Source organism: Lotus japonicus, chromosome 6 (assembly GCF_012489685.1).
Source record: "Lotus japonicus ecotype B-129 chromosome 6, LjGifu_v1.2".
NCBI classification, from domain to species: domain Eukaryota; kingdom Viridiplantae; phylum Streptophyta; class Magnoliopsida; order Fabales; family Fabaceae; genus Lotus; species Lotus japonicus.
This window is the reverse complement of record NC_080046.1, coordinates 22,311,719-22,335,699: the sequence shown is the minus strand read 5'-3', so window position 1 is coordinate 22,335,699 and position 23,981 is coordinate 22,311,719. Positions and strand designations below refer to the sequence as shown.

Sequence of the window (23,981 nt, the reverse complement as noted above, 5' to 3'; positions counted from 1 at the left end):
TGGGTTTGGGGCCTCCCCTATGGGGCTGCGCGCCCCACCCTTTTTTTTTAAACCCAAAAGTGCCCTACGGAAAGGTACTTTCCGTATTCAATTTAACTGAATACGGAAAGGTACTTTCCGTATTATATTTTGATGAATACGGAAAGGTATTTTCCGTATTTAACTCTGACAGGATTCCCCCTTTTTCCACCATTACTCCTCCCTCACCAACTTTCACCAACCCCTCACCAGCCCCCCTGAACCTCCTCAATGCCTCCAGACCACCCTCTCTCTCACCCTCTCCTACCTCACTTTCATTCCCAAGCTCTCCACCACCATCCACTCCTTCATTTCCCAAGCTCTCCACCACTACAACAAGTGTTGTAGTAGAGGTAAGTCTATGTGTTTATTTGTTGTTATTTTGTAGGATTAAGTAGTGGAAGTAGTTAGATTAAGTAGTTTAAGTAGTTAGATTAAGTAGTTTAAGTAGTTAGAAGGATGGGTTTTTGAATTCTGAGTCGTGATATAATACGGATTGTTATCTTCCGTATTGAATATGGAAAGGTACTTTCCGTATTCAGTATGGAAAGTAACAATCCGTATTCGGTATGGAAAGTATATTTCCGTATTGAGTATGGAATGTAACTTTCCGTATTCTCTTCCAGGGATGACAGATTCATTTTTCTTTGGTGAGTCACAATTGATTGAAGCTGGATTTCACAATGGTCAACCTGAAGAGGCCACTACAGAGGTGCCACCACCAGCATTTGTGCCCCCGTGTATAAGTATAGATGTCTCGCATTTATTTGCAACTGATCAGGTATTCTTTGAACATATTTTTGCATTGTTTTGAGAGTGTAATATATCAATTCTTATTATGTCTTGATCACCCTTGTAATCAATTCTTATTATTATAACAGATTTTCCCTACCCGTGATGATCTTATCAATTGGGTTCATGGAATTGCGATTGAAAATGGATATGTTACGTTGATCACAAAGTCAGATTATGGTGGGAATGGAAGCAGAAAAGCTTATGTCATGTTGGGGTGCGAGAAGCATGGTAAATATGTTCCTTATAGAGACCCTGACCTTGTTGAAGGGACGAGATCACAAAAGACAGGTTGTCCTTTTAGACTAAAAGGACGACCTAGGAAAAATGGCATAGATAGAGATTGGCGGCTAAAGGTGATGGAAGGTATACACAACCATGAACCAGCTAGGTCACTACTTGGGCACAATTTTGTTGGTCGTCTAAAACCCGGAGAGAAGGAGCAAGTGGGAAAAATGACAAGGAGTTGGGTTCCACCGAGAAAGATGTTGTTGACTTTGAAGGAAAACAATCCTTCAAACTTGACTACCATATCTCAGATTTATGGTGTTTGCAAGAGGTTAAGAAAATCCCTCCGCGGGGGATTTACAGAAATGCAACACTTGTTGAAGAAGTTGGACGGTGACAAGTATGTCCACTTTGAAAGACATGAGCCTGGATCGGAAGTCATTAGGGATGTATTTTGGGCTCATCCAAATGCTATCAAACTGTTCAACACATTTCCATATGTAGTGATTATGGATTGCACATACAAGACAAACAAATATGCAATTCCCTTGCTTGAGATTGTTGGACTGACTTCCACAGATAAGACATACTCCATAGCCTTTTGCTACATTGTTAATGAGGGCACAGATGACTACGTTTGGGCACTGGAGTGTATGAAGTCTCTATTAGCTGATCAAGCCATGTTGCCTAAGGTGATTGTTACTGACAGGGATCTTGCCTTATTGAGTGCTGCTAAGCAAAGCCTTCCTAACACTACACATTTATTATGCTTGTGGCACATCAACAAGTGTGTTTTGGCAAAGTGCAAACTCTATGTTGGCACAGATGATTTTGCTGAGTTGGTTATGATGAAGTGGGCAGAGGTGGTGGATGCTGCAACAGTTGAAGAATTTGAAGTGAAATGGATGCAATTGTTTAATATGTGCAAGGCAAAATACAACAACTTTACCTCCTATTGTTCTACTACATGGTTGGTTCACAAGGAGAAATTCGCCAAGGCATGGACAAATCATGTGATGCACTTTGGAACAACAACAAGTAACAGGTAAAAAAATTACATGAGCTTAATTTATGCGTTGTTTGTTCATTTGATAGATTGTTGTTAATAAGATATCTATTTGTTGTTTGCAGGGCTGAGGGTGCACATGCCAGTTTGAAGAAGATGTTACGGGATTGCAAGGGTGACCTGGCCACTTCATGGGATGCGTCGCATAGTTTGACATGTAATCGACATACTGAAATATTAGCATCGTTTGAGCGCAGTATTCACAGAATTGATCACATTTTCATGTTCCCATTTTACACAAATATTAGAGGATTTGTGTCAAACAAATGCCTGCAGCTCATCGACGATGAACATATAAGAATGAAGTCCTACGGCGGATGCGATTGCTTGTTGAGAGAGACTCATGGACTACCTTGCGGTTGTGAACTTGCAGGTCACCGGTCAACCACTCTCTTGTCAATTAATTCTATTTGTTATTGAAAGTGACACTTTTGTGAACTTGCAGGTTATGAAAGAATTCCATATGAGTCAATTCATCCATTCTGGAAGAGACTGAGTTGGGAGCATGTACCTGAACCTGTTGCAGATACTACCAGCAACCATATTTGCGGCATGAACCATGGAGATATGCAACCAGAAGTTGAGGCATTGACACATTATTTCAGTTCTTTGGATACTGGAGGGCAGAGTATGGTAAGGAGGAAGCTTCAAGCGATCTATTGTCCTGAAAGCAGTTCACTTTGTACTCCTGCGGTTAAGATAAGGTCCAAGCGCACTCTTAAGGCGAATGAGAAAATACCACCTAAGAATAAAGCAATAGGATCCTTGACTCGTGATCTTTCAGGTTTTGAACATGTTGATAGGGAGATCAGAGAGGCAAAGAAGGTTTCACAACCACCAAAGAAGAAGAAGCGTGTGAAGAAGTCTGATACAAGCTATTTCATGGGTCATTTTCCAGCCTTTTTCCACCCATATATACAAACAGTTCAGAATGTTGAGGATGATGGTAACTGTGGCTATAGAGCCGTTGCTCTATTACTCGGACTACCATCAGGTGAGGAAAGTTGGTCATGGGTTAGGGCAGCGTTGATAGAAGAACTTGAACGACACAGAGGGTTGTATGATGAAATGTGGTCCAGACATGTGGTTAATGCCTTACATTCCCGACTCACTCTTCCTCCTGGTCATCCGGCTACCGAGGATAAATGGATGCAACTGCCAGAGATGGGATACCTTGTAGCAACCAGGTTCCAAGTGGTTTTCATATCCATCTCCTCTACGGGTTGTTGGTCATACCTTCCACTAAGAGGAGAAGGTCCACCGGATGTACATCCTGTTATAGCTGTTGGTCATGTGATTAATCACTTTGTACAGGTATTTTTTGATTGAGTACACTAATATCCAATTGGTGAATTGATTTGTTGTATTTGCAAGTTATCTAATTTTATTGTTATTCTCTATAATGTAGCTCCATCTAACTCCTGGACATTCTATGCCGCCAATTGCTCTCCAGTGGGAACGGTATGTTGATCCTACATCAGTAAGCTGGTGCGCCCCATATGGTACACGTTTAGGAAGATTCACATCAGAATATGAAGCTTGGCTTGTTACTTTTGGTGTTCCTCTTATTCACCAAAGCTATGTAGACATCACCTCAGATTGACACCACACTTTTGTGTGATATTCATTTGTAAACGCTCTGTAATATTAATCTGATGGGCCTTGCCTTTATGATGTTCATTTGTTGCTTTTAATAATATTAATTTGATGGTCATTGTTATATTGATGGGCCTTATTATTTTGAATCAGCATCAGGGATAATTAACATAGACAACCACTCTGTCATCAGAGTCCTGTCATTTTCATCCACCCCATCATCAGAGTCCTGTCATTTACAACCACCCCATCATCAGAGTCCTGTCATTTCCAACCACCCCATCATCAGAGTCTTGTCATTTTCATCCACTAAATGACGAACTTGAAACCTGACATTACTATCTACCACCAACCAACCCCAACCACACTTGTATTATCCACCAAACACCATAAATCTTTTGACCATTCTGCTATAAATCTCTCTGGGTTCTTTATTCTTCTTCATCCTTTTCTTCATGTCTTGCTTTCGAAGATAAAAAAAAACAATGGAACAAGACTGGGATGCATTAGTCCGCCGTTGCAAACGTCAAGGCAGCACTTCTAGCAGCTCTCGTCCTCTCATTCCTGGGCCAGCTGGCGCCGTCCAGGCTGCCATGTATGGGCGTAGATCCAACCCTAACACACTACTCATTCCGACCCAAGAATTTGTGAGGCGTGCGCTCGAAGACAGATCAACCGAAACCGATCCTGATTTCAATTCAAATGCTTGGCTTACAGCCCTGCAATTGGTGGAATCTGCCACTCCGCTGGGCACAATCACAACGAATGTTGAGAGAGTAGAGAGTGTTGTTGCTGTTATTAAATCATGCACTCCCAATGGTTTCGGAGATGCCAAAGTTACCCTCAAGGTATTTGCTCGCTTTTGTCCAGCTTCTTTAACCGTCAATTTGTTGTCTCATTTTCTCTCACGATTGCATTGATTTAGGACCCTACGGGCACCGTTGACGCTAGCGTCCATCGCAAGGCCTTCACTAACGGGGAATTTAGGAATGTCATAACTGTTGGATCTGTTCTTGTTCTCCAAAAGGTCTATTACCTTAAACATTAATCTTGCTTCCTTTGAACAAGTACGCATTAATCTTTTAAATTTGCAATTTACTTGCAGGTTGCTGTGTTTGCACCGAGTAAATCTGTTCGTTATCTGAATATAACGTTGCCCAACATAGTCAAAGTATTTCCACAGGATAGCGGACCCCACGACTTCATCGATATCACTGAGGATTAATTTTGTTTTCGTGTTGCTTCTGAATAATTTCGTATACCCTTTAAACTGTTTGCCATGAATTATTTATGTTACTTATCCTGCCTTTGATTATTTACGGTGTAGTTATACGGGTTTTTTTCAATACAAGAGTCGGCATATAATGAGTGAAAATAGAAAGCATGATTAATATAAAGAGAGTCCTAATACAAAGAGTCACATGTCATAATATAAAAATACAAAAAAAATATACAAATATATAGTCAATCACTCGGCCCGACGCATAACAGTCTGCAAAAATAATGTAGATACATTAGATACAAATAAAATATCATGAACAAAAAATCACAATTGAATGGAAAATAAAATTCAAACTTACCACTGCACTGAACTCCTCCCTCCTATCATCAGGGATGATGAACCGATGGGACACAGCGCTGTACCACCTCATGTAATCCTCCACAGCCTCTCCCGGATATGTAGCGGGGATCCCCTGAGGGCGGAGGTGCGGCGCAAACTCAGCAAAGGCAGCATCTGCGGTCTCAGCAAGGGACCCAGACGTCTGGATCTCAGAGGGGTGTCGAGGGACATCCTGTATGAAGCCAAACTGGCGCAGAACCCTCTCTGGTAGATGCCGTCGAACAACACGGCCAAATGGCGACCGGATGTAGCCAGAATACATGGCCCTCGGATCCCGTGGTCGATGAGCCCGATGGTCCTCAAATGGGGTCCATATAACGTCATCCACCGTCAGCTCATCGAGCATGACTCGCCTCTCATCAAGGCCTGCATGCCCGACCCGGGACATAGCCCACCGCCGCGCCCTAGGCTGGTCCTGCGAGTACTCCGGATCCGCCCTACGGATAATGACGCGGTCAGAAAGGTACTCGTAGACCCATCCTAGCAGGAGCGAGGTAAAACTTCCCATCTGGGCCGTCCCCCTCCTGGACGCTCGACTAAGCTGGTCGTATAGCGTAGCGAGCGCAATCGCGCCCCACGCGTACTCGCACACTCGACCAAGATCCTCCAACATCCCTATCCAGTAGACGGTCGTATGGTAGCCTCCGCTCTTGCTAGCAAAGAGCGTGGCGCCTAGCTGGTTCACCAGCCAAATCCGTGCAGCGTCCTCATATCGGTGCTCTACAATGAAGTGAATTCAGTTAATAGTTTATAACAATACAATAATAATAGATACAAAGACAATACAATAATAATTAAGACATACCCGCCAACGCAGCCTCATACCGGGTCTGCAAGACCCCAAAGCGAATAGTCTGGGACCTATTCGTATCAAACTCAGCCTCATAAATACCAACAGATCCTCCCATCAACTGAGCACAGAGCGCTGCACACTCGTCCCTCTCCCCCCTCCCAGGCGTATAGAACCTCGACCCCATGGGGAGATGGAGAAGAGCCGACACGTCGTCCAAGGTGATAGTCATCTCCCCGAACGGCATGTGGAAGCTACTAGTCTCCTCATGCCATCGCTCCACAAGGGCCAAAATAAGGCCTGCATCTGTCACCGGGTAGCTGCAATATGGTAGCTGATGAAGACCCGTCTGCTCAATCAACTCTCGAACCCGCCTGTGACTGTCTGAATCACCATCACAAGCAAGGTTCCAAACCTTCCCCCCAGCTGTGGCCACCTTCAACTGTCGACGGTCCACATACCGCTCGTCTGTGCGTAGGAGTGCATGCCACGCCCAGGGAGCCTTGTGATCAGCATAATGGGTGAGGAGCGATAGCTCAACAGGCCCCCCCGGAAACGGCGGCAACCTCTGGATCAGGTCCTCCTCGCCACCCTGTGCCCCCTGCTCCCCCTGCTCTGGCGGCAGGACATCAGCATCAACAATAGGCGGAGGAATACTATCCTCGTCAGATCCTCCCATGCCGGATGAGGCCTCGCCTGATGACTCCTCGCCGGAAGACTCCTCGCCTGAGGACTCCTCGCCTGATGACTCAACCATGGGAGAGGGCGGAGAAACAACTGTAGGTATCTCAACCGTGGGAGACGGCGGATAATCAACCAGAGGAACCTCAATCATGGGAGACGGCGGAGAAACAACTGGAGCTGAAGCCTCCACCGCCTGAGAGGTTGCAGCATGATCGCCGCGCCGGCTAGAAGCATGTAACCGCCGGTGTCTATCCTCAGTAGCCCCGACATCCTCACTAGAAGCATGAGACCTCTTTCTGTTCTTCATTCTCACTATATATTCAGAGCAAACATTCACTATATATACCATTTCAGCCATAGACAGAAACATGATGCAAGCAAATGGAAAATTCCTAGAATTTTATAAGTACATAGATGATAATCGGATCTTCTGTGGATTATGCATGCTTGGATCAACTTTTATTTTCCTAATAATCAATTATGGCATCTAGAAACTACTCACAAATGCTTTGGAAACCTTCTATAATTGATTCTGAACCCAGAATCAATTATAAGTGTTGGGTTTGGTTCTGAGATGAATACGGAAAACGTTTTTCCGTATTCAATACGGAAAACCATGTTCCATACTGAATACGGAAAACCATTTTCCATATTCAATACGGAAACCTGTGATCCGTATTTACCCAGAAACGCCATTAACGACAATGAGCTATCGGCCCTAAACCCAAACCACATTCAAGACATTTCAGCCAACAATACCTCTACACAAGCAACAATCGACTACCCTAGGGTTCAATGATTAACATAATTTCAAGTTAAATAGGGAAAATCCAAAAATCCTTACCTCTAGGTTTCAATTCTGAGAATGGGGTTGTGAAGAGCTTTGATGGAGATGATGGAACCTTTCAAGTACACGGTTCAAGCAAGGGGAGCGACAGAGATCGAAGGTTGAAGAGGGGAGAAGAGCTTGGCAAAATACGGAAATGGGTTTGAAATGGGTTTGAATAAACCCTTGCCGGTTTACATACTAATATAATACGGATATTAAACTTCCGTATTCAATACGGAAATGTGTCTTCCGTATTCTATTAAAGGGGGGCGTTCCAGTAATTTCCCCACTTTAAGTGGGGCGGGGAGCCCCATAGGGGGGGCCCAAACCCAACTCCCGTTCCCGCCGATTGGAAACCTAACCTTAAATGAGAAGAGTGAGAAGAAATGAAGTAAAGAGAAAGAGAAATGGCAATGGATTCAGGCTCAGCGGAGGAAGAGAAGGCACGATCACCCGAATTACCGAGAGTTAGGGTGAAGAAGATAATGACTGTGGACAAAGAGGTACAGAGAGTGAGTTCAGAAGCGTTGTTCCTGGTGTCCCTCTCCACCCAGCTATTCCTCGAATTTCTTGCTGAAAACTCTGCCAAGATCGCCATCGACAAGAAACGCAAGACGGTCAACCTCGAGCACTTAAGAATCGCTGTTAAGAGGCATCGCCCAACCTCTGATTTTCTTCTTGATTCGCTTCCAATGCCATTGCCTGCTCACAAGCCTGATAAGCCCACTGCGGATAAGCCCGATACGGCCGCGGCAGCCGGTGTTGGTAGTACTCGCCGCATCGATCATTTCTTTCGAAAATCAGATGCTTGAATAAGTGAGCCTTAGGTTAGATTGATTTGTGTTAGTACTTGCAACAATTCTAATTTGTCACTGTAACATGTTTGCTTTATATCACTGCATCAATTTAGTTTTATGCAATTTCTCTTTTTTTCAGTCTAAATCTATGTTATTGATGTAGAAATTTAAGGAGAAAATGGTCCAGAATGTGTGGATACCATAGAAGATGCCTCTTCTTTTGTATGAGAAGTAAATGCAGGTTCACCTGATTTTATTGATAGTAAACCCTAATTCCCAATTGGGAACTAGGGAGAGATACAATGGAAAGGGATACCGAACTCCCTTCGAAACCTAAGAGAGAATCACTTCTCTCTAACCCAAAACATACCAAAAGATGCTCCCAAATGACTCTAACACTTATTTATACTCACTAACTCCCTCTCTAATAAAGTGTGTTCCTATCATGTCTAATTGTCTACGGCTCGAGCCTGGTTTTATCGTGTAGATATTATCTCTCTGAACAACTCCTTGGTTCTGAATCCTCTTCTTTTCCCATGACTTCATACCAAGATACGAGAATATGGTTATCGTGTAGTATAAAAGATCATATTGCAAGAATCTTTTCATGAACAACATAATGTGAGCCAGAAATAAATATTTGCTTTGAAGTAGTGTATGAAGCTACCATTGTACTGAGAAATACTAACATGCTGCTGCAGTCTTTTCTTATCTTACTCCTTTTCTCGCCTCAGTACATTATATTCTTCCAATATTTCCTTAAGAGGTACCTATGCACATATGATTTTAGCTTTCGCTTATCAATTTAATAAACTATAGTACTGTGCTGTTAAACTATTTGATGTAACATAAAATTGTATAAATATAATATGGTTTGCTTTGTTAAGGTGTTTGCTATCTTCTGAGATTTAGCATGGTGTTTCTATGTTTCACGAAAAATTATGTACATAAGGTTTTGGCATTACTTGATTAACGGATTTTGCATGAAAAGAGCTCCTGAATTTGTATCTGGTTTTTTATGTGCTGTTATGTTCTTACATATGATTAATATGCTAGATATGTAATTTCAATATTGAATGGGATATGATTACTTTTGGTGAATGTAAGCCATTCAGGGAATGGTGTCTACAAGTTTTCTCTTCTTTCATATGCGATATCAGTTAATTACCAGTAAGCTTGCTTTGTAAATATATCTTTCTTTGCTTTGAAGACTACAGTGTGTGGAATCACCAGTATCTGAGACAGTTAACAGGGTGATCTAGGAATTATTACATCAAGAAATATCTTATAGAGGGGGGAATCTTCTCATAATACTTATTTGGTCATTCTTAATATGCTGGACCTTCTCTGAATTTTTACAATCTTCTAACTTGTACCCTGTTGAGAATAAATTCAATTCTTACTTATCCACTTTTTAAGTACATGTTGTCTAATATGTGAAGAATATCAAATTCAAAGTGTTGCAGAGTGTAAGATATCTTACCTGATCATAAAAGAAAACCTTATTAATTTCTTCTTCCCAACTGCTAGTCAATTTTATTAGCAAATCTACCAAAGCTGGAAATAGAAACCATTGTATGTAAGCACATGTGTTTTTGCTGCCAGTTAGTGCGAAGTTCATTGTTTTGATCTCATTAAATATACCTGGCATTCTGCAGGCCATTGTACGAATCGTTCAGCTCGTCTCAAATTTTTGTGTACTCCTCTAATGACTGAGTATTGGTTATTATCCTGATAGCATAGCGGATTGTTAAATATATAGCACTGGATACAATCACTCTAACTCTATAATCTTATTGAAGAAGATTGATTCCGAAGTAAATTCAAACCCTGCCATATTCTTCTAGCCATTGCTCCTCATCTTGTGCTAACATCCACTTTTCCACTTTCTCCATTATTGCCTTCATGCTCGAAGCCTCTTCATTTGCTCTTGATATTTGTTCCTCCATGCTCATGATTAGATTGCAATGGTCAACCCCCCCGCCCCCCTCCCTCTTTGGTACGTGTAAGTTAATAAAGGGTGGTTTAATTTCAAAGTGAGTAGAGCTATTAATTTTTTGATAGCCCTCAGTAGTTAGATTCACCTGAATCTATGAGTCTGATTATATTGTTCATTTCTGTCAGTAAAGGAACCTCCATGTGTGATTTTTTTTCATATTAACTCCAGTTCCTGTTTCTTCTTTTGGAATAGCTCCTTCATCTTGCTTGCTTTTAGTTGATCCAGCCTCTTTACTTCGGATTCAGTCTTGTAAAAAGATGAGGATTGATTAACATCTGAGGGTTTTCTGATATTTAGCAGATCAATTAAGTTAGATACCTACCTGCTGGACTATTTCTAGAGCAAGACTTCCTGGGTCTGATACTTCTGCGGAGGAAACTGAGAAAAACTTTATTACATGGGAAACAGATTTCCATTTGCTGTAGTGTGTCCGTAATATTCCACAGATTTATCAGTGCTTTGCCTAAATGGTGAAGCTGCAAATCATATCAATGATATAAAGTCTTTGTAAAATGGAAATCCTATCAATGAATGCACAGTATCTGCAGCCAGCTTAAGGACCTGAAGCATGTATTTCAGAAAAGCCTCATTACAGGTTAGTACTCTCATAATACGTAAATAGTTGTCTTTGACACATATTGACACTACTTCGTGTGGGCCAAGAGCCACTTTTATGTAATGAAAATGTTTTACAATTTTGTATCCAGAATGTCATTTTTCTAAGAAGAAAATAGCTGTCATTGTTATCAGAATTAGGTAAAAGACATTTTCACCTACAATAATAGTAATGTTTCACTTTGTTCAGTTGATTTTGCTTTTCTTCATAAAGGGACTCCACCGCGACATGGAGTTTATCCTGGCTAGAGTCACTTATATTTTTTGTTATTCCACACAAATCATTCAAGATTGGGTGAACTTGAGTGATAATCGCAGAGGAATCTGTTCCCAATGTTGTAGACAACCTGTGCATTTTGTATATATATTTCTCCACTTTCTGGAGTCTTTCATTCTTCACAAGTAAATTAAAATCTTAAGTTTGAAGAAAATACTTACCCTTGACGACGGTGAGGGTATAGATTAAAAAAACATTAGGTGCTTCTAGGTACCTTCTCATCGTGGAGCCTTTGCAACCCATTCTGATACTCGCGAAAGATCATTCTCATCTATTACTACAATAATGGAGTGTGCATTGTCTGAGTTATCTACGATTTCTGCAGAAATTGTTGAATTTGCCCTTGCAGGCTTGCACAGCTCTGAATTGGTTTAACCTCTCTTCTTTCCTCAAGCGCATCTCTTGGAGTGCTGGAGTCATTGAATCTAGCTGCTCTTTTAGTGTACCCGCCCTTTTTCCCGGCTGTTCAGTTATTGCTGTCATCAGTTTAGAGTCTACATAACACAGATACATGATGTCTTGTTGAAACATACACATTTATCACTGAAGTCAAATTTAAGTACTAAGATACTCTGCAATGTTATATTGCTTGGTAAAAGCTTAGCTCCGCATATCAGCTATACCTTTCTCAATATTATCACATGACATGAGAAATTCTCTCGATTTTGAATAATGACAAGTTGTTGATAACATAAATTTTATCTAATTTTAATAATTTTTGTGATGAATAAACTGTTCCTAAAGTTAAAGTTGTTAAGTGAAGATGATGGAATAGTTGGGTCCGCCTAATGTACTCCTTTTTTTAAGGATCAATTTTGGACCCCTCTTTTTTACTAAAAGAGGTTTAACTAGAAGGTCTTAATAAACGGTTTAAGGGATTCACTAATTTAGTGTTAGAATACTCTCAGCTGATTTTTTTTTTCGAAAACACAAATCTAATTGTTTCTTCATCATCTTTATCTCATTTGCTTCATCCCCATCTCACCATCCCCAACCATAAATCATCTTCATCAAAAAAATCCATTCTTTCTCTTTATTATCAACATATAAGTCTTAGTTCCTCTTCCTCTCAGATCTGTTTCAGTACTTGTTGAAAATGTTCCCTCTCAGACCAAGTTCGTATTCTTCTCGGATCTGAACCCTAGGCATCGCAACCTCCATGGATTGAACCGGACCACCACACCTATGTGGCTCTCATTTATGCCACTATGATGCCACCTCATTAAATAAATAAAACAACAATAAAATCAGATAAAAAATTAGTTTTGGTTAATAAAATAAAAACCCTAATCTCAATATCTTCACACGGTCTTCATCCGCAACATCTTCACCTCCTTCATCATCACACATTAAATCTAAGGTTATGTTTGGATGGAGGAATATTTGGTCGGAATGTAATTTTAGAGGCTATTTAAAACCCTTCATATAAAAATACCTTGTTTGGGTATTTAATATGTGAAATTCCCAAATTACTGTCATTTAAATTAGGTATTTTAATCAATGGAATATAAGGTAATTGGAATCACTCAAATTTGATGGAATTATGAGAATCCCCCGTCTCTCACTCGCTCGTGTCTAAACCAAAAAATATGAGTTGAACCATAATATTGACCTAAACCCGACCTGAACCATAAAATCGACTGAAAAACCTAAAGTTGACTAAAAAACCTAAAATTGACTTAAACCCTAAATCAACTGAAAAACCTAATATCAGCCGAAAACCCTAAAATCGACCTTAAACCCGACTTGAACCCTAAAATCGGCCCAAACCCTAAAATTGACTCTAAACCTGACTTGAAACTTAAAATCGGTCGAAAATCTAAAATTGACTGAAAAACCTAAAATCGGCAAACACACTTGAATCGACCCTTAACCTGACCTAAACCATAAAATCGGGCATAAACCTTAAAAATGACCTTAAACTTGTCCTGAAACTTAAAATCGGCATAAAAACCTAAAATCGGCCCGAAACCGAAAAATCGAGCCAAAACCCGACTTAAACCATAAAATCGACCGAAAAACCTAAAATTGATTTTAGTGTTCAGGTCGGGTTTAGGATTGATTTTAGTTTTTTCGGCCGATTTGAGTTTATTTCGCCCAATTTTATGGTTCATGGCCTATTTTCGGTTACTTCTTGTTCTTCTTCATCCTCCTCCTTTTCTTTCTCCTTCTATGGTGAAGAACTCTGTATCACAAGAGGGAGATACAAAGAAGAAAGGGCTTGAAACCTAGTGCTTAGACTTTCTTATCTTCAAGCTATTACAATTAGGACAAACATGCCGCGGATCCAGAATGAAAAACACAAGCTTTCCATGTTCTTGACCTTTCTTTATGGAACTTGGTATTGCATGAATGTTATGCCTCCAAAATCCAGAACAAAATTTTCAGCAGCAACAACATCTAAAGTTCTAAACTTGCTTAGCTTCTCAACCTTGTTTTGTTGATTCCGGTCCCTATTTCTGCTTTCAAATCGATGAGATTATGAGAACGCATGTTACAGATCCAAGAAAAAAATAGAGAAGATGAAATGGGCAGTTAGAGGAACTGATGCAAAAGTGGACACCACATTATGATTTCAAATGATTTATAAGGGCATTTTTGTCCACTATTTTATTCCCCCTCCAATTCCCCCACTTTTGGAGGTGACAAAAAAATGAGTTAGGAGGGGTTTTAGTCTCATCCCCTCCAAACCCCTCCCCTCTCCTACCCTCCCCTTCTAAAAGTTGAACCAAACATGATGTTTTAAAAAATCTCTCCCCTCCCCTCGAATCAAACAATATGTAAATGTGTCATCTATTTTTCAGTGTTAGTTTATTTTTTTGTTTGTCTAAATGACCCATGTAGATTACTAACCCTAAACTCAATGGATTAATAAGATTTTTTATAAATAAATTAATAAATAAAATATAGAAATTCTAATTCACTTAAGTTCAAAGTAATTGAATGATGAATTATCTAACCCAAATTTTCTTATAAGTCATTTAGACAATTTTTTTTTAGATCCAGTTAGTTAGTTCATCGCAGAGGTTTTTTTTTTTTTTATTTTTTTTATTTTGAAAGACATCACGTAGGTTTTAAAATGAAGAAATGAAAAAGGACAAATTTGTTGTGAGTGGGTTTGATTTATGACAGGTCTGCTAGGCGACAAACGAGGGGGTCGGCAAGTGTCGGCCGGTGAAGCAGGAAGATATGAATTAATTAATTTTGATTCTTAATTTGTCAGTTTCAGTTACTCTAGTCTATAGTACTATAGTATAGTCTCACATTAATTAAATAATTTTAATTAATTTAACAGCATCTCTTCTCCCTCCCATTTCCCATTTCCCATTTCCCATTCGCATCCATTCCCCTCTGTCCTCGTGCGCTTCCTCCCAACATTTCGCTGTTCGTTCGGTTACCAAAACAAACCTCATGCTCCATTTCTATGCTGCCAAATCTATCATTGCGTTCCTTCTCTCTTCTCTTCTTCTTCAGGTACGTTCATCCTTCCTTCCTTCCAAACCCTAATTCTCATTTCAATCTCCCTTCCTTCATTCATTCATACAAATGCATTTTCATTTTCAATTACCTTGTATGGAAATGGAATAATGTTTTATATCTTTGTTTTTGTTACATAAAAAATTAAATAGAATGAATGTTACCACTTTTTATTTAATTTTTTTTATATTATTGAATGAGAAAATTACATGAGAACAACCCTCTCATGAAGTGGGAAGTATCGTTCGAGATCAAACCCAGTCATCACCGACAAATATAACACTCCCTCATTGGTGACCATACTTTAAGAATGTGTCTCGTTAAAACCTTAACATGAGATTTCTCATTAATAATTGACACAGTTGATGCCATTTAGCACCTAAAGTACTATTGACAGTGGATGCGAATGATGGATGTTGCTGAGGTTGAAGAAACCCTTTTTGCAGCAAGTGATGCCAAGGTATGTATCATCATGTATTGTATCTGCTAGACATGTTTTTCAATTCTCATGTTTTATAGTACATAGTAAAGAAACAAACATTGTGTAATCGAAAACAATGTAGTTAGAAAACGCGAAGTCCTTATGCTAAGGTGCTATTAAGCATAAGGAGTCTTAATCACTTTTATATTACTTGTTTAGCTTTTGTGTTGCTTTTTTAAAACTTGTGGCAGTGAATTCTCTGAATCAATGTAATCTACATGTTTTCACATGCAGCTACATGTAGAAATGTGCAGGCGTCTTTCTGCAATATATTGCAAAATATTGTCAATATTTCCTACTTTAGAAGCAGCTAGGCCGAGGAGCAAATCCGGAATCCAGGCATTATGTTCATTGCATGTAGCGTTGGAGAAGGGAAAGAATGTTCTTCAGCACTGCTCAGAGTCTAGCAAACTTTACTTGGTATTAATAACATTGCTGCTTTTGCTTGTATTTTGGTTTTACGTATATTTTCTGATTTTGTCTCCCTGTATGTAAGGTGGATTTAATTTTCTTATTTTTGGTGGTTTATAAGGCTATCTAATCTGTTTTATAGAGTATCTTACATATAACTTCACTTACGATGCAGGCTATAACTGGGGATTCTGTACTTCTGAAATTTGAGAAGGCTAAGTGTGCTCTTGAAGATAGTCTTAAACAGGTGGAAGATATTGTTCCTCAATCTATTGGGTGTCAGGTAATAAATTTCAACAATATGCCTGTATAATTCTCTTTTCCATGTTTGATTTTACCTTTTCTTTGATTCTGGGTTCATGGTCTTTTTCAGTCATGGGATTGGTTGCAGTTTTCTTAACAATGATTCTTGTATTCAAATGTACTTACATATTGAGATTTGAGAGTTTGATTTTTAATTTTTTCCTGCGATTGGTATTTGTTCAGATTGATGAAATTGTGAATGAACTTACTGGTTTGGAATTTGCACTTGACCCATTGGAGAAGCTTGTTGGGGATGATTTAATTGCATTGCTTCAACAGGAGAGAAAGTTTAACAACTCAAATGAGAGTAGTGAACTTGAATGTTTTCATCTTTCTGCTACAAGACTTGGAATCACCTCTTCAAGAGTGGCTCTTTCTGAAAGAAGAGCTCTCAAAAAACTCATAGAAAGGGCTCGGGCTGAGGATGACAAGCGGAAGGAGTCAATTATTGCATATCTTTTACACCTTATGAGGAAATACTCCAAGTTATTTAGAAGTGAGTTTTCTGATGATAATGATTCTCAGGGTTCCCAACCTTGTTCTCCTACTGTTCAGAAATCTCTCGAGTACGGTGCTAATGGGGGTCCTTGTCAGGCCTTTGACAGACAGCTTTCAAAACTTAATTCCTTTAATTTAAAGCCTAATAATAGGAAATCTGGGCAGATGCTCCTTCCCCCCGAAGAGTTAAGGTGTCCAATATCTCTGCAGCTTATGAGTGATCCTGTCATAATTGCTTCTGGGCAAACATATGAAAGGGTTTGTATAGAAAAGTGGTTCAGTGATGGGCACAACACCTGTCCAAAGACTCGGCAGAAACTTTCACATCTTTATTTGACTCCTAATTACTGTGTTAAGGGCCTTGTGGCAAGTTGGTGTGAACAGAATGGAGTTCCTATTCCTGAAGGTCCTCCGGAATCTCTTGATTTTAACTACTGGAGATTGGCATTATCGGATTCTGAGTCCATGAATACAAGATCTGTAAACAGTGTCAACTCTTGCAAAATGAAGTGTGTCAAAGTTGTTCCTCTAGAAGATAGCGGTGTCTCAGTGCAAACTGAGGGAGATGCAACCGAAAGTTTGTCTGCACAAGAGGAAGAATATGAGCAGTATTTTAGTTTTCTGAAAGTATTGACTGAAGGGAATAATTGGAAGAGGAAGTGTAAAGTGGTAGAACAGTTAAGGCTGTTGCTGCGGGATGATGAAGAAGCCAGGATTTTTATGGGGGCTAATGGATTTGTTGAAGCACTTATGCAGTTTTTGCTATCAGCTGTGCGTGAAGGGTGTTCGATGGCTCAGGAAAGTGGAGCTATGGCTCTGTTCAACCTGGCTGTGAATAACAACAGGTGTGTATTAACAGATCTAGATTGGAACAGTAATGTAGAACTGCTTTCAATATCTTCACAAATTGAAAAACTCATGTTACTGGAAAATTAAGAACATTGTATTTAATATTTATCCAACACCATGATAAAAAAATATCTTCATTATTACAATGATCTGGTTCTTTCGTTTGCCATTCTCAAGCTCTTACAGAAACAATGGCATAGTTCCCGCAAATTCATGTAAACTGGTCGTAAAATAACTTGCGAAAATTGATTTTAAGGTTTATATAAGCATCTGTTGTGATATTTCCCAAAGGAAAAAGTACTTGCAGGAGGAGAGAAAGATAGAGTAGATGTGCTTATTGCACCAGTGGATGTTGAAAACTGATACTGACACATTGAATTACAACCTTTAGTTAGGATGTCCCAATGACCAACGGGGCTGAAGTTTGTTGATGAAATAGTAGAATTAATATTCCATTAATAAATACTAGCTGAATTTGTATAATGACTACTTTTTTCGTTATTTCTTTCATTATTTTCTATTATGCAAATCATTAACATAAGCTTGTTCTTTTTCTTTTCAAAAGAAATAAGGAAATCATGATATCTGTGGGAATCCTATCATTGTTGGAGGAAATGATTTTGAAACCTCACTCATACGGTTGTGCAGCCGCCCTGTATCTGAATCTTACTTGCCATGAAGAAGCCAAGCAAATAGTCGGAACGAGTCAGGCTGTCCAATTCCTAATCCATATTCTTCAATCCAATACTGAAGTCCAGTGCAAGCTAGATTCCCTCCATGCACTCTATAATCTTTCTACTGTGTCCTCTAATATTTCATACCTCCTTTCATCAGGCATCATGAATGGTCTACAGTCCCTTCTTGTAGGCCAGGATGACTCCATGTGGACAGAAAAGTGCATTGCTGTTTTGATAAACTTGGCTGTTTCTCAAGTTGGAAGAGAAGAAATTATGTGTACTCCGGGACTCATAGGCGCACTGGCTTCGATACTGGATACTGGTGAACTCCTAGAGCAGGAGCAAGCTGTTTATTGTCTCCTAATTTTGTGTAACAGGAATGAGAAATGTTGTGAGATGGTCCTTCAAGAAGGAGTTATACCTGCGCTGGTCTCGATATCAGTGAATGGGACGTCAAGAGGGAGAGAAAAAGCTCAGAAGCTCTTGATGCTCTTCAGAGAGCAGCGACAACGAGACCATTCACCTGCTAAGGCGGCACATCAATGCAAACCTGAAACTAGTGATTTGTCCATGCCTCCTCCTGAAGAGAAACCTCTATGTAAGTCAATGTCTAGAAGAAGGGTGGGGAAAGCTTTTAGCTTTCTCTGGAAAAGCAAGAGCTATTCTGTCTACCAGTGTTAATTTTTGCTTGATTCTCAACTTTGTTCTGGCCCTGCTTTTATCCTTCTCTCCTGTTCCCGGGGTGATGGTTACTTTTTGGTTTCAATAGCGAAACAGAAATGTACAGCATATGTAATTATAGCATGTTTGGAATCACTTCTTGGAAGCCAGCCATATAATCACTTTAAGTTGTTAGCTGTAGTTTTGGTAAGGGGTTAATTATCAAATTAGCCCGTGTTTCTAAGGGAATTCAAGTTTGACCCCTCTTTAGAAAAAATAGTTTGGTGCCTATCCCCACGATTGTAGAGTTTGGTTTTGGTCATCACCGAAGGGTAGAGCTTCCGCGAAGGAGTTTAGTGGCAGGGGATTGCTGATGTGGTACGCCATGTGTCATTTTTAATTAATTAGAAATTTCGACATATATAAAAAATAATCAAATTAAATTATTAAAAAATAATAGATAGAGTTTAAAAATTACTAAGAAACCAAATTTCTTAATCATCTTCATCCTTATCATCATCCCCTTCACCCTTCTTCAATCTTGTTCATCCACATGAATATCTTCAAAATCATCATCAAACCCAGAAACAAGAAACCTGTTAGTCACAATTTCAGAAACTCAATCCCATAAATCTAAGAACACCAAACTAAGAAAATCTATGTTTCGTTCAGATCATAAACTTGACTCACACTGATGCAAGTATATTCTTGATGATGCTATTAGCTATAACTGCTGCAGAACTAAAGGAGAAAAAACCTACAAGAAATGGGAAGGAAATTGTCAGAAATCAAACCACCAACTAACCACCATAACAACAACCCCCTCCCTCCCACCCTCCCTTCTGTGACCCTTACCCTCACCCATTTGCCTCCATCAAACCTTGTCGCAACCATCTCCGCTTCGACTCCATCAAACCTTGTTTCAACGGTCCCACCAGATCTGCAAATCCTTCCAACAACAAATCGAGCCCAGGTGCAGAGGTTGAAGTACAGGTAGCCTGAAGCACATTAATTAAAGTAGAGCCAAAAACAACATCGAGGTTGAAGTAGAGCCAAAAGCAATCATTGTAAGATCAAGTTTTGATCGAGTAGTACAACTCTATGTTTTGATGATTACAAGTTAATCTTTTGATATGAACAATTGTGGTACTCTAACGTGTTTTTCTGAGTGTGCTATTTACAGGCTCTGACCTCAACTCAATCTCACACAAATCAGAAGCACTGTGTATAAAGGGTAACCCAAGCAACGCTTTCGCATTCACCTTGTTCAGTATGAACAGTGGAAAAGCTTCAGAAGTTCTGAAGCTATACAAACTCTGATGTGGACTCAGTCGCTAGAAGCTCTGAAGATCCAGAAGTTCTGATAACCAAGAAACACTGAAGGTTCAGATGTTCTGATGGTGTAGAAGACTCTGAAGATCCAGAAGCTGAATAGTGGAAACTCTGAAGTCCAGAAGCAAGAAACTCTGAAGGCCATGTTCTTCCCTCTGAGTTCAGAATCAGAAGATACAATGGTCAGAGGATCTGTGCTTTCCCTCTGACTCTGATCAACCGGCTTCACAAGTTCCAATATGAAGTATTCTCCTGATCAGAAGTCTCCTAGGTTAAAAGGTCAAGTCGCTATCCAAGTACAAAAGCAAGTGTACCTTCCTGACGACCTACCTAACGTTCTCAGCCACAGCAGAAGCTGGATTTTCCAGAACTGCCCTCCAACGGTAGCATTTCCCATGCAACGCTCAACCCTAATCCTTGGAGTATATATAGAGGCTGAAGATTGAAAGAAGCGGTGAGAAGAAACATTCACATACGCAAGACATATTCAAAAATTCTAAGCTTTCTTTCATCTGAAATTCATTGAGTTTACTATTAGCTTTTTAGAAGCAAATCTCTTGTAAACATTTCTTTGATAAACAGTTTGTTTAGTTCCTTTAGGAGATCAAGGTTGATCGGATCCTAGAGAAGACTAAGAGAGTGAATCTTAGTGTGAGCTAAGTCAGTGTAATTGTTAGTCACTTGTAGGTTTCAAGTGCAGTTGTAACTCTTACCTGATTAGTGGATTGCCTTCATTCTAAGAAGGAAGAAATCACCTTAACGGGTGGACTGGAGTAGCTTGAGTGATTTATCAAGTGAACCAGGATAAAATCCTTGTGTGCTTCTCTATCTCTTATCTTTAGCACTTAAGTTCTCGAAAGATTTGTCAAAATCTTTAAGGTGGAAGTTTTGTACTGAAAACGTTATTCAAACCCCCCCCTTTCTACCGTTTTTCATACCTTCAATTGGTATCAGAGCGCAAGTTCTGATTACCACACCTAACAGTGTTCAGTGATCCGGGCCGGTGTGAAAAACAATGGCTGCCACCACCAGTGAAACTCAAAGAGATGGTTACAATGCAAAGCCTCCTATGTTCGACGGTCAAAGGTTCGAATATTGGAAAGATAGACTGGAAAGTTTCTTTCTGGTTTCGATGCAGATCTCTGGGATATTATTGTGGATGGCTACGAGCGTCCAGTTGATGCAGATGGCAAGAAGATCCCAAGGTCAGAGATGACTGCAGATCAAAAGAAGCTGTACTCACAACATCACAAAGCAAGAGCAATTCTTCTAAGTGCTATTTCCTATGAAGAGTACCAGAAGATTACAGATCGTGAGTTTGCTAAAGGCATTTTTGAATCTCTGAAGATGTCTCATGAAGGAAACAAGAAGGTCAAAGAATCAAAGGCATTGTCTTTGATCCAAAAGTATGAATCCTTCATCATGGAGCCAAATGAATCCATTGAAGAAATGTTCTCCAGATTTCAATTGCTTGTAGCTGGCATACGACCTCTCAACAAGAGCTACACAACAAAAGATCATGTCATAAGAGTCATCAGGTGTCTTCCTGAAAGTTGGATGCCTTTGGTGACTTCAATAGAGCTCACGAGAGACGTTGAGAATATGAGTTTAGAAGAACTCATCAGCATTTTGAAATGCCATGAGCTGAAGCGCTTAGAGATGCAAGATCTGAGGAAAAAGTCCATAGCCTTGAAATCCAAATCTGAAAAGGCTACGGTTGAGAAGTCAAAGGCTCTTCAAGCTGAAGAAGAAGAATCTGAAGAAGCATCAGAAGATTCTGATGAAGATGAGCTGACTCTGATCTCCAAGAGACTCAACCGCATCTGGAAGCACAGGCAGAGCAAGTTCAAAGGCTCTGGAAAGGCAAAAGGCAAGTATGAGTCCTCAGGCCAGAAGAAGTCTTCAATCAAGGAAGTCACATGTTTTGAGTGCAAAGAATCTGGGCACTACAAAAGTGATTGTCCAAAGTTGAAGAAAGACAAGAAGCCAAAGAAGCACTTCAAGACCAAGAAGAGTCTGATGGTGACATTCGATGAATCAGAGTCAGAGGATGTTGACTCTGATGGTGAAGTCCAAGGACTCATGGCCATTGTCAAAGACAAAGGAGCAGAGTCAAAGGAAGCTGTTGACTCTGACTCAGAATCAGAAGGAGATCCTAACTCAGACGATGAAAATGAGGTATTTGCTTCTTTCTCTACCTCTGAACTGAAACATGCTTTGTCTGATATCATGGATAAGTATAACTCTTTATTGTCTAAGCATAAAAAGTTGAAAAAGAACTTATCTGCTGTCTCCAAGACTCCTTCTGAACATGAGAAAATTATTTCTGATTTGAAAAATGAAAATCATGCTTTGGTAAATTCTAACTCTGTGCTTAAGAACCAGATTGCTAAGTTAGAAGAAATTGTTGCCTGTGATGCCTCTGATTGTAGAAATGAATCTAAGTATGAAAAGTCTTTTCAAAGATTCCTAGCTAAAAGCGTGGATAGAAGCTTAATGGCTTCAATGATCTATGGCGTAAGCAGAAATGGAATGCATGGCATTGGCTATTCTAAACCAATTAGAAATGAGCCTTCTGTGTCTAAAGCTAAATCCTTGTATGAATGCTTTGTTCCCTCTGGTACCATATTGCCTGATCCTGTACCTGCTAAAGTTGTTAAACATCCTCTTAAAAAGGGATCTTTCTCTATGACTAAATATCATGCAAAAATTCCTTTAAAATATTATGTTGAGACACCCAAGGTGATCAGAACCTCTGGGGTAACTAACAAAAGAGGACCCAGAAAGTGGGTACCTAAGGACAAGATTATCTATGTTGCAGATATCCTTGATAGCTCCACTGAAACACCAATCATGGTATCTGGACAGTGGATGCTCGCGTCACATGACGGGAGAAAAGCGTATGTTCCGAGAGCTGAAACTTAAGCCTGGAGGCGAAGTTGGCTTCGGAGGAAATGAAAAGGGTAAAATTGTTGGTACTGGTACTATTTGTGTAGATAGTAGCCCATGCATTGATAATGTTTTATTGGTAGACGGCTTAACACATAACTTATTGTCTATAAGTCAATTAGCTGACAAGGGTTATGATGTTATATTCAATCAAAAGTCCTGCCGGGCTGTAAGTCAGATCGATGGCTCTGTTCTATTTAACAGGAAGAGGAAGAACAACATCTATAAGATCAGACTATCTGAGTTGGAGGCTCAGAATGTGAAGTGCCTTCTGTCTGTTAATGAAGAGCAGTGGGTATGGCATAGACGGTTAGGGCATGTCAGTATGAGAAAGATTTCTCAGCTGAGCAAGCTAAACCTTGTCAGGGGCTTACCCAATCTGAAGTTCGCTTCAGACGCTCTTTGTGAAGCATGTCAGAAAGGCAAATTCACAAAAGTCCCTTTCAAGGCAAAGAATGTTGTCTCAACCTCAAGGCCGTTGGAACTTCTGCATATCGACCTTTTTGGACCATTGAAAACTGAGTCTATAGGTGGCAAGAGATATGGGATGGTTATCGTTGATGACTATAGCCGCTGGACATGGGTAAAGTTTCTAACCCGCAAGGATGAGTCTCATGCTGTGTTCTCTACCTTCATTGCTCAAGTGCAAAACGAGAAGGCTTGTAGGATTGTGCGTGTCAGAAGTGACCATGGTGGAGAGTTTGAGAATGACAAGTTTGAGAGTCTGTTTGATTCCTATGGAATTGCACATGATTTCTCTTGTCCCAGAACTCCTCAACAAAATGGTGTTGTTGAAAGGAAGAACAGAACTCTTCAGGAGATGGCTAGAACCATGCTCCAAGAAACTGGCATGACTAAGCATTTTTGGGCAGAGGCAGTAAATACAGCATGTTACATTCAGAATAGAATCTCTGTGAGACCAATTCTGAATAAGACTCCTTATGAATTGTGGAAGAACATAAAACCCAACATTTCTTATTTTCATCCTTTTGGCTGTGTTTGTTATGTTCTCAATACTAAGGATAGATTGTA

General features: G+C 39.9%; 5 protein-coding genes across 5 annotated transcripts; 3 read left to right on the top strand and 2 right to left on the bottom strand.

The window, feature by feature from the left end:
* LOC130721878 (PKS-NRPS hybrid synthetase cheA-like) lies at positions 1-4,659 on the top strand. Its single transcript, XM_057572475.1, has 5 exons — positions 1-799; positions 900-2,083; positions 2,170-2,477; positions 2,550-3,418; positions 3,513-4,659. Exons 1-5 carry the CDS (start codon positions 536-538, stop codon positions 3,705-3,707), a joined length of 2,820 nt encoding a protein of 939 aa, XP_057428458.1. The 5' UTR covers positions 1-535; the 3' UTR covers positions 3,708-4,659.
* Positions 4,660-5,168: 509 nt separating this feature from the next.
* LOC130725106 (protein MAINTENANCE OF MERISTEMS-like) lies at positions 5,169-7,811 on the bottom strand. Its single transcript, XM_057576360.1, has 4 exons — positions 7,640-7,811; positions 6,127-7,107; positions 5,281-6,041; positions 5,169-5,192 (listed from the first exon to the last, which is right to left on the bottom strand). Exons 2-4 carry the CDS (start codon positions 7,100-7,102, stop codon positions 5,169-5,171), a joined length of 1,761 nt encoding a protein of 586 aa, XP_057432343.1. The 5' UTR covers positions 7,103-7,107; positions 7,640-7,811.
* Positions 7,812-7,948: 137 nt separating this feature from the next.
* Positions 7,949-8,544, top strand: LOC130724537 (DNA polymerase II subunit B3-1). Its single transcript, XM_057575783.1, has one exon. The coding sequence runs from the start codon at positions 8,032-8,034 to the stop codon at positions 8,434-8,436; it is 405 nt and encodes a 134-aa protein (XP_057431766.1). The 5' UTR covers positions 7,949-8,031; the 3' UTR covers positions 8,437-8,544.
* Positions 8,545-8,820: 276 nt separating this feature from the next.
* LOC130725105 (65-kDa microtubule-associated protein 8-like) lies at positions 8,821-11,934 on the bottom strand. The gene is given in 13 exon segments (XM_057576359.1): positions 8,821-8,949; positions 9,111-9,191; positions 9,905-10,008; positions 10,095-10,152; positions 10,251-10,398; positions 10,502-10,575; positions 10,577-10,666; positions 10,743-10,845; positions 10,847-10,896; positions 11,217-11,429; positions 11,527-11,566; positions 11,568-11,647; positions 11,649-11,934. Coding segments are annotated over 13 exon segments (1,371 nt in total). The 5' UTR covers positions 11,850-11,934.
* A 2,577-nt stretch (positions 11,935-14,511) lies between these two features.
* LOC130723185 (U-box domain-containing protein 45-like) lies at positions 14,512-18,834 on the top strand. The gene is made up of 6 exons (XM_057574144.1): positions 14,512-14,786; positions 15,152-15,249; positions 15,505-15,690; positions 15,857-15,964; positions 16,168-17,327; positions 17,897-18,834. Exons 2-6 carry the CDS (start codon positions 15,190-15,192, stop codon positions 18,687-18,689), a joined length of 2,307 nt encoding a protein of 768 aa, XP_057430127.1. The 5' UTR covers positions 14,512-14,786; positions 15,152-15,189; the 3' UTR covers positions 18,690-18,834.
* The last annotated feature ends 5,147 nt before the right edge of the window (positions 18,835-23,981 follow it).

Bases quoted from the DNA above. Each gene is read 5' to 3' on its own strand.
- LOC130721878 (XM_057572475.1), top strand. From the start codon at position 536: ATGGAAAGGTACTTTCCGTATTCAGTATGGAAAGTAACAATCCGTATT. The intron at 2,084-2,169 runs GTAAAAAAATTA...TGTTGTTTGCAG, and splicing joins GGAACAACAACAAGTAACAG to GGCTGAGGGTGCACATGCCA. The intron at 2,478-2,549 runs GTCACCGGTCAA...GTGAACTTGCAG, and splicing joins TTGCGGTTGTGAACTTGCAG to GTTATGAAAGAATTCCATAT.
- LOC130725106 (XM_057576360.1), bottom strand. From the start codon at position 7,102: ATGAAGAACAGAAAGAGGTCTCATGCTTCTAGTGAGGATGTCGGGGCT. The intron at 6,042-6,126 runs GTATGTCTTAAT...ACTTCATTGTAG, and splicing joins GTATGAGGCTGCGTTGGCGG to AGCACCGATATGAGGACGCT. The intron at 5,193-5,280 runs GTAAGTTTGAAT...TTATTTTTGCAG, and splicing joins GGGAGGAGTTCAGTGCAGTG to ACTGTTATGCGTCGGGCCGA.
- LOC130724537 (XM_057575783.1), top strand. From the start codon at position 8,032: ATGGCAATGGATTCAGGCTCAGCGGAGGAAGAGAAGGCACGATCACCC.
- LOC130723185 (XM_057574144.1), top strand. From the start codon at position 15,190: ATGCGAATGATGGATGTTGCTGAGGTTGAAGAAACCCTTTTTGCAGCA. The intron at 15,691-15,856 runs GTATTAATAACA...CTTACGATGCAG, and splicing joins AGTCTAGCAAACTTTACTTG to GCTATAACTGGGGATTCTGT. The intron at 17,328-17,896 runs GTGTGTATTAAC...TCTTTTCAAAAG, and splicing joins CTGGCTGTGAATAACAACAG to AAATAAGGAAATCATGATAT.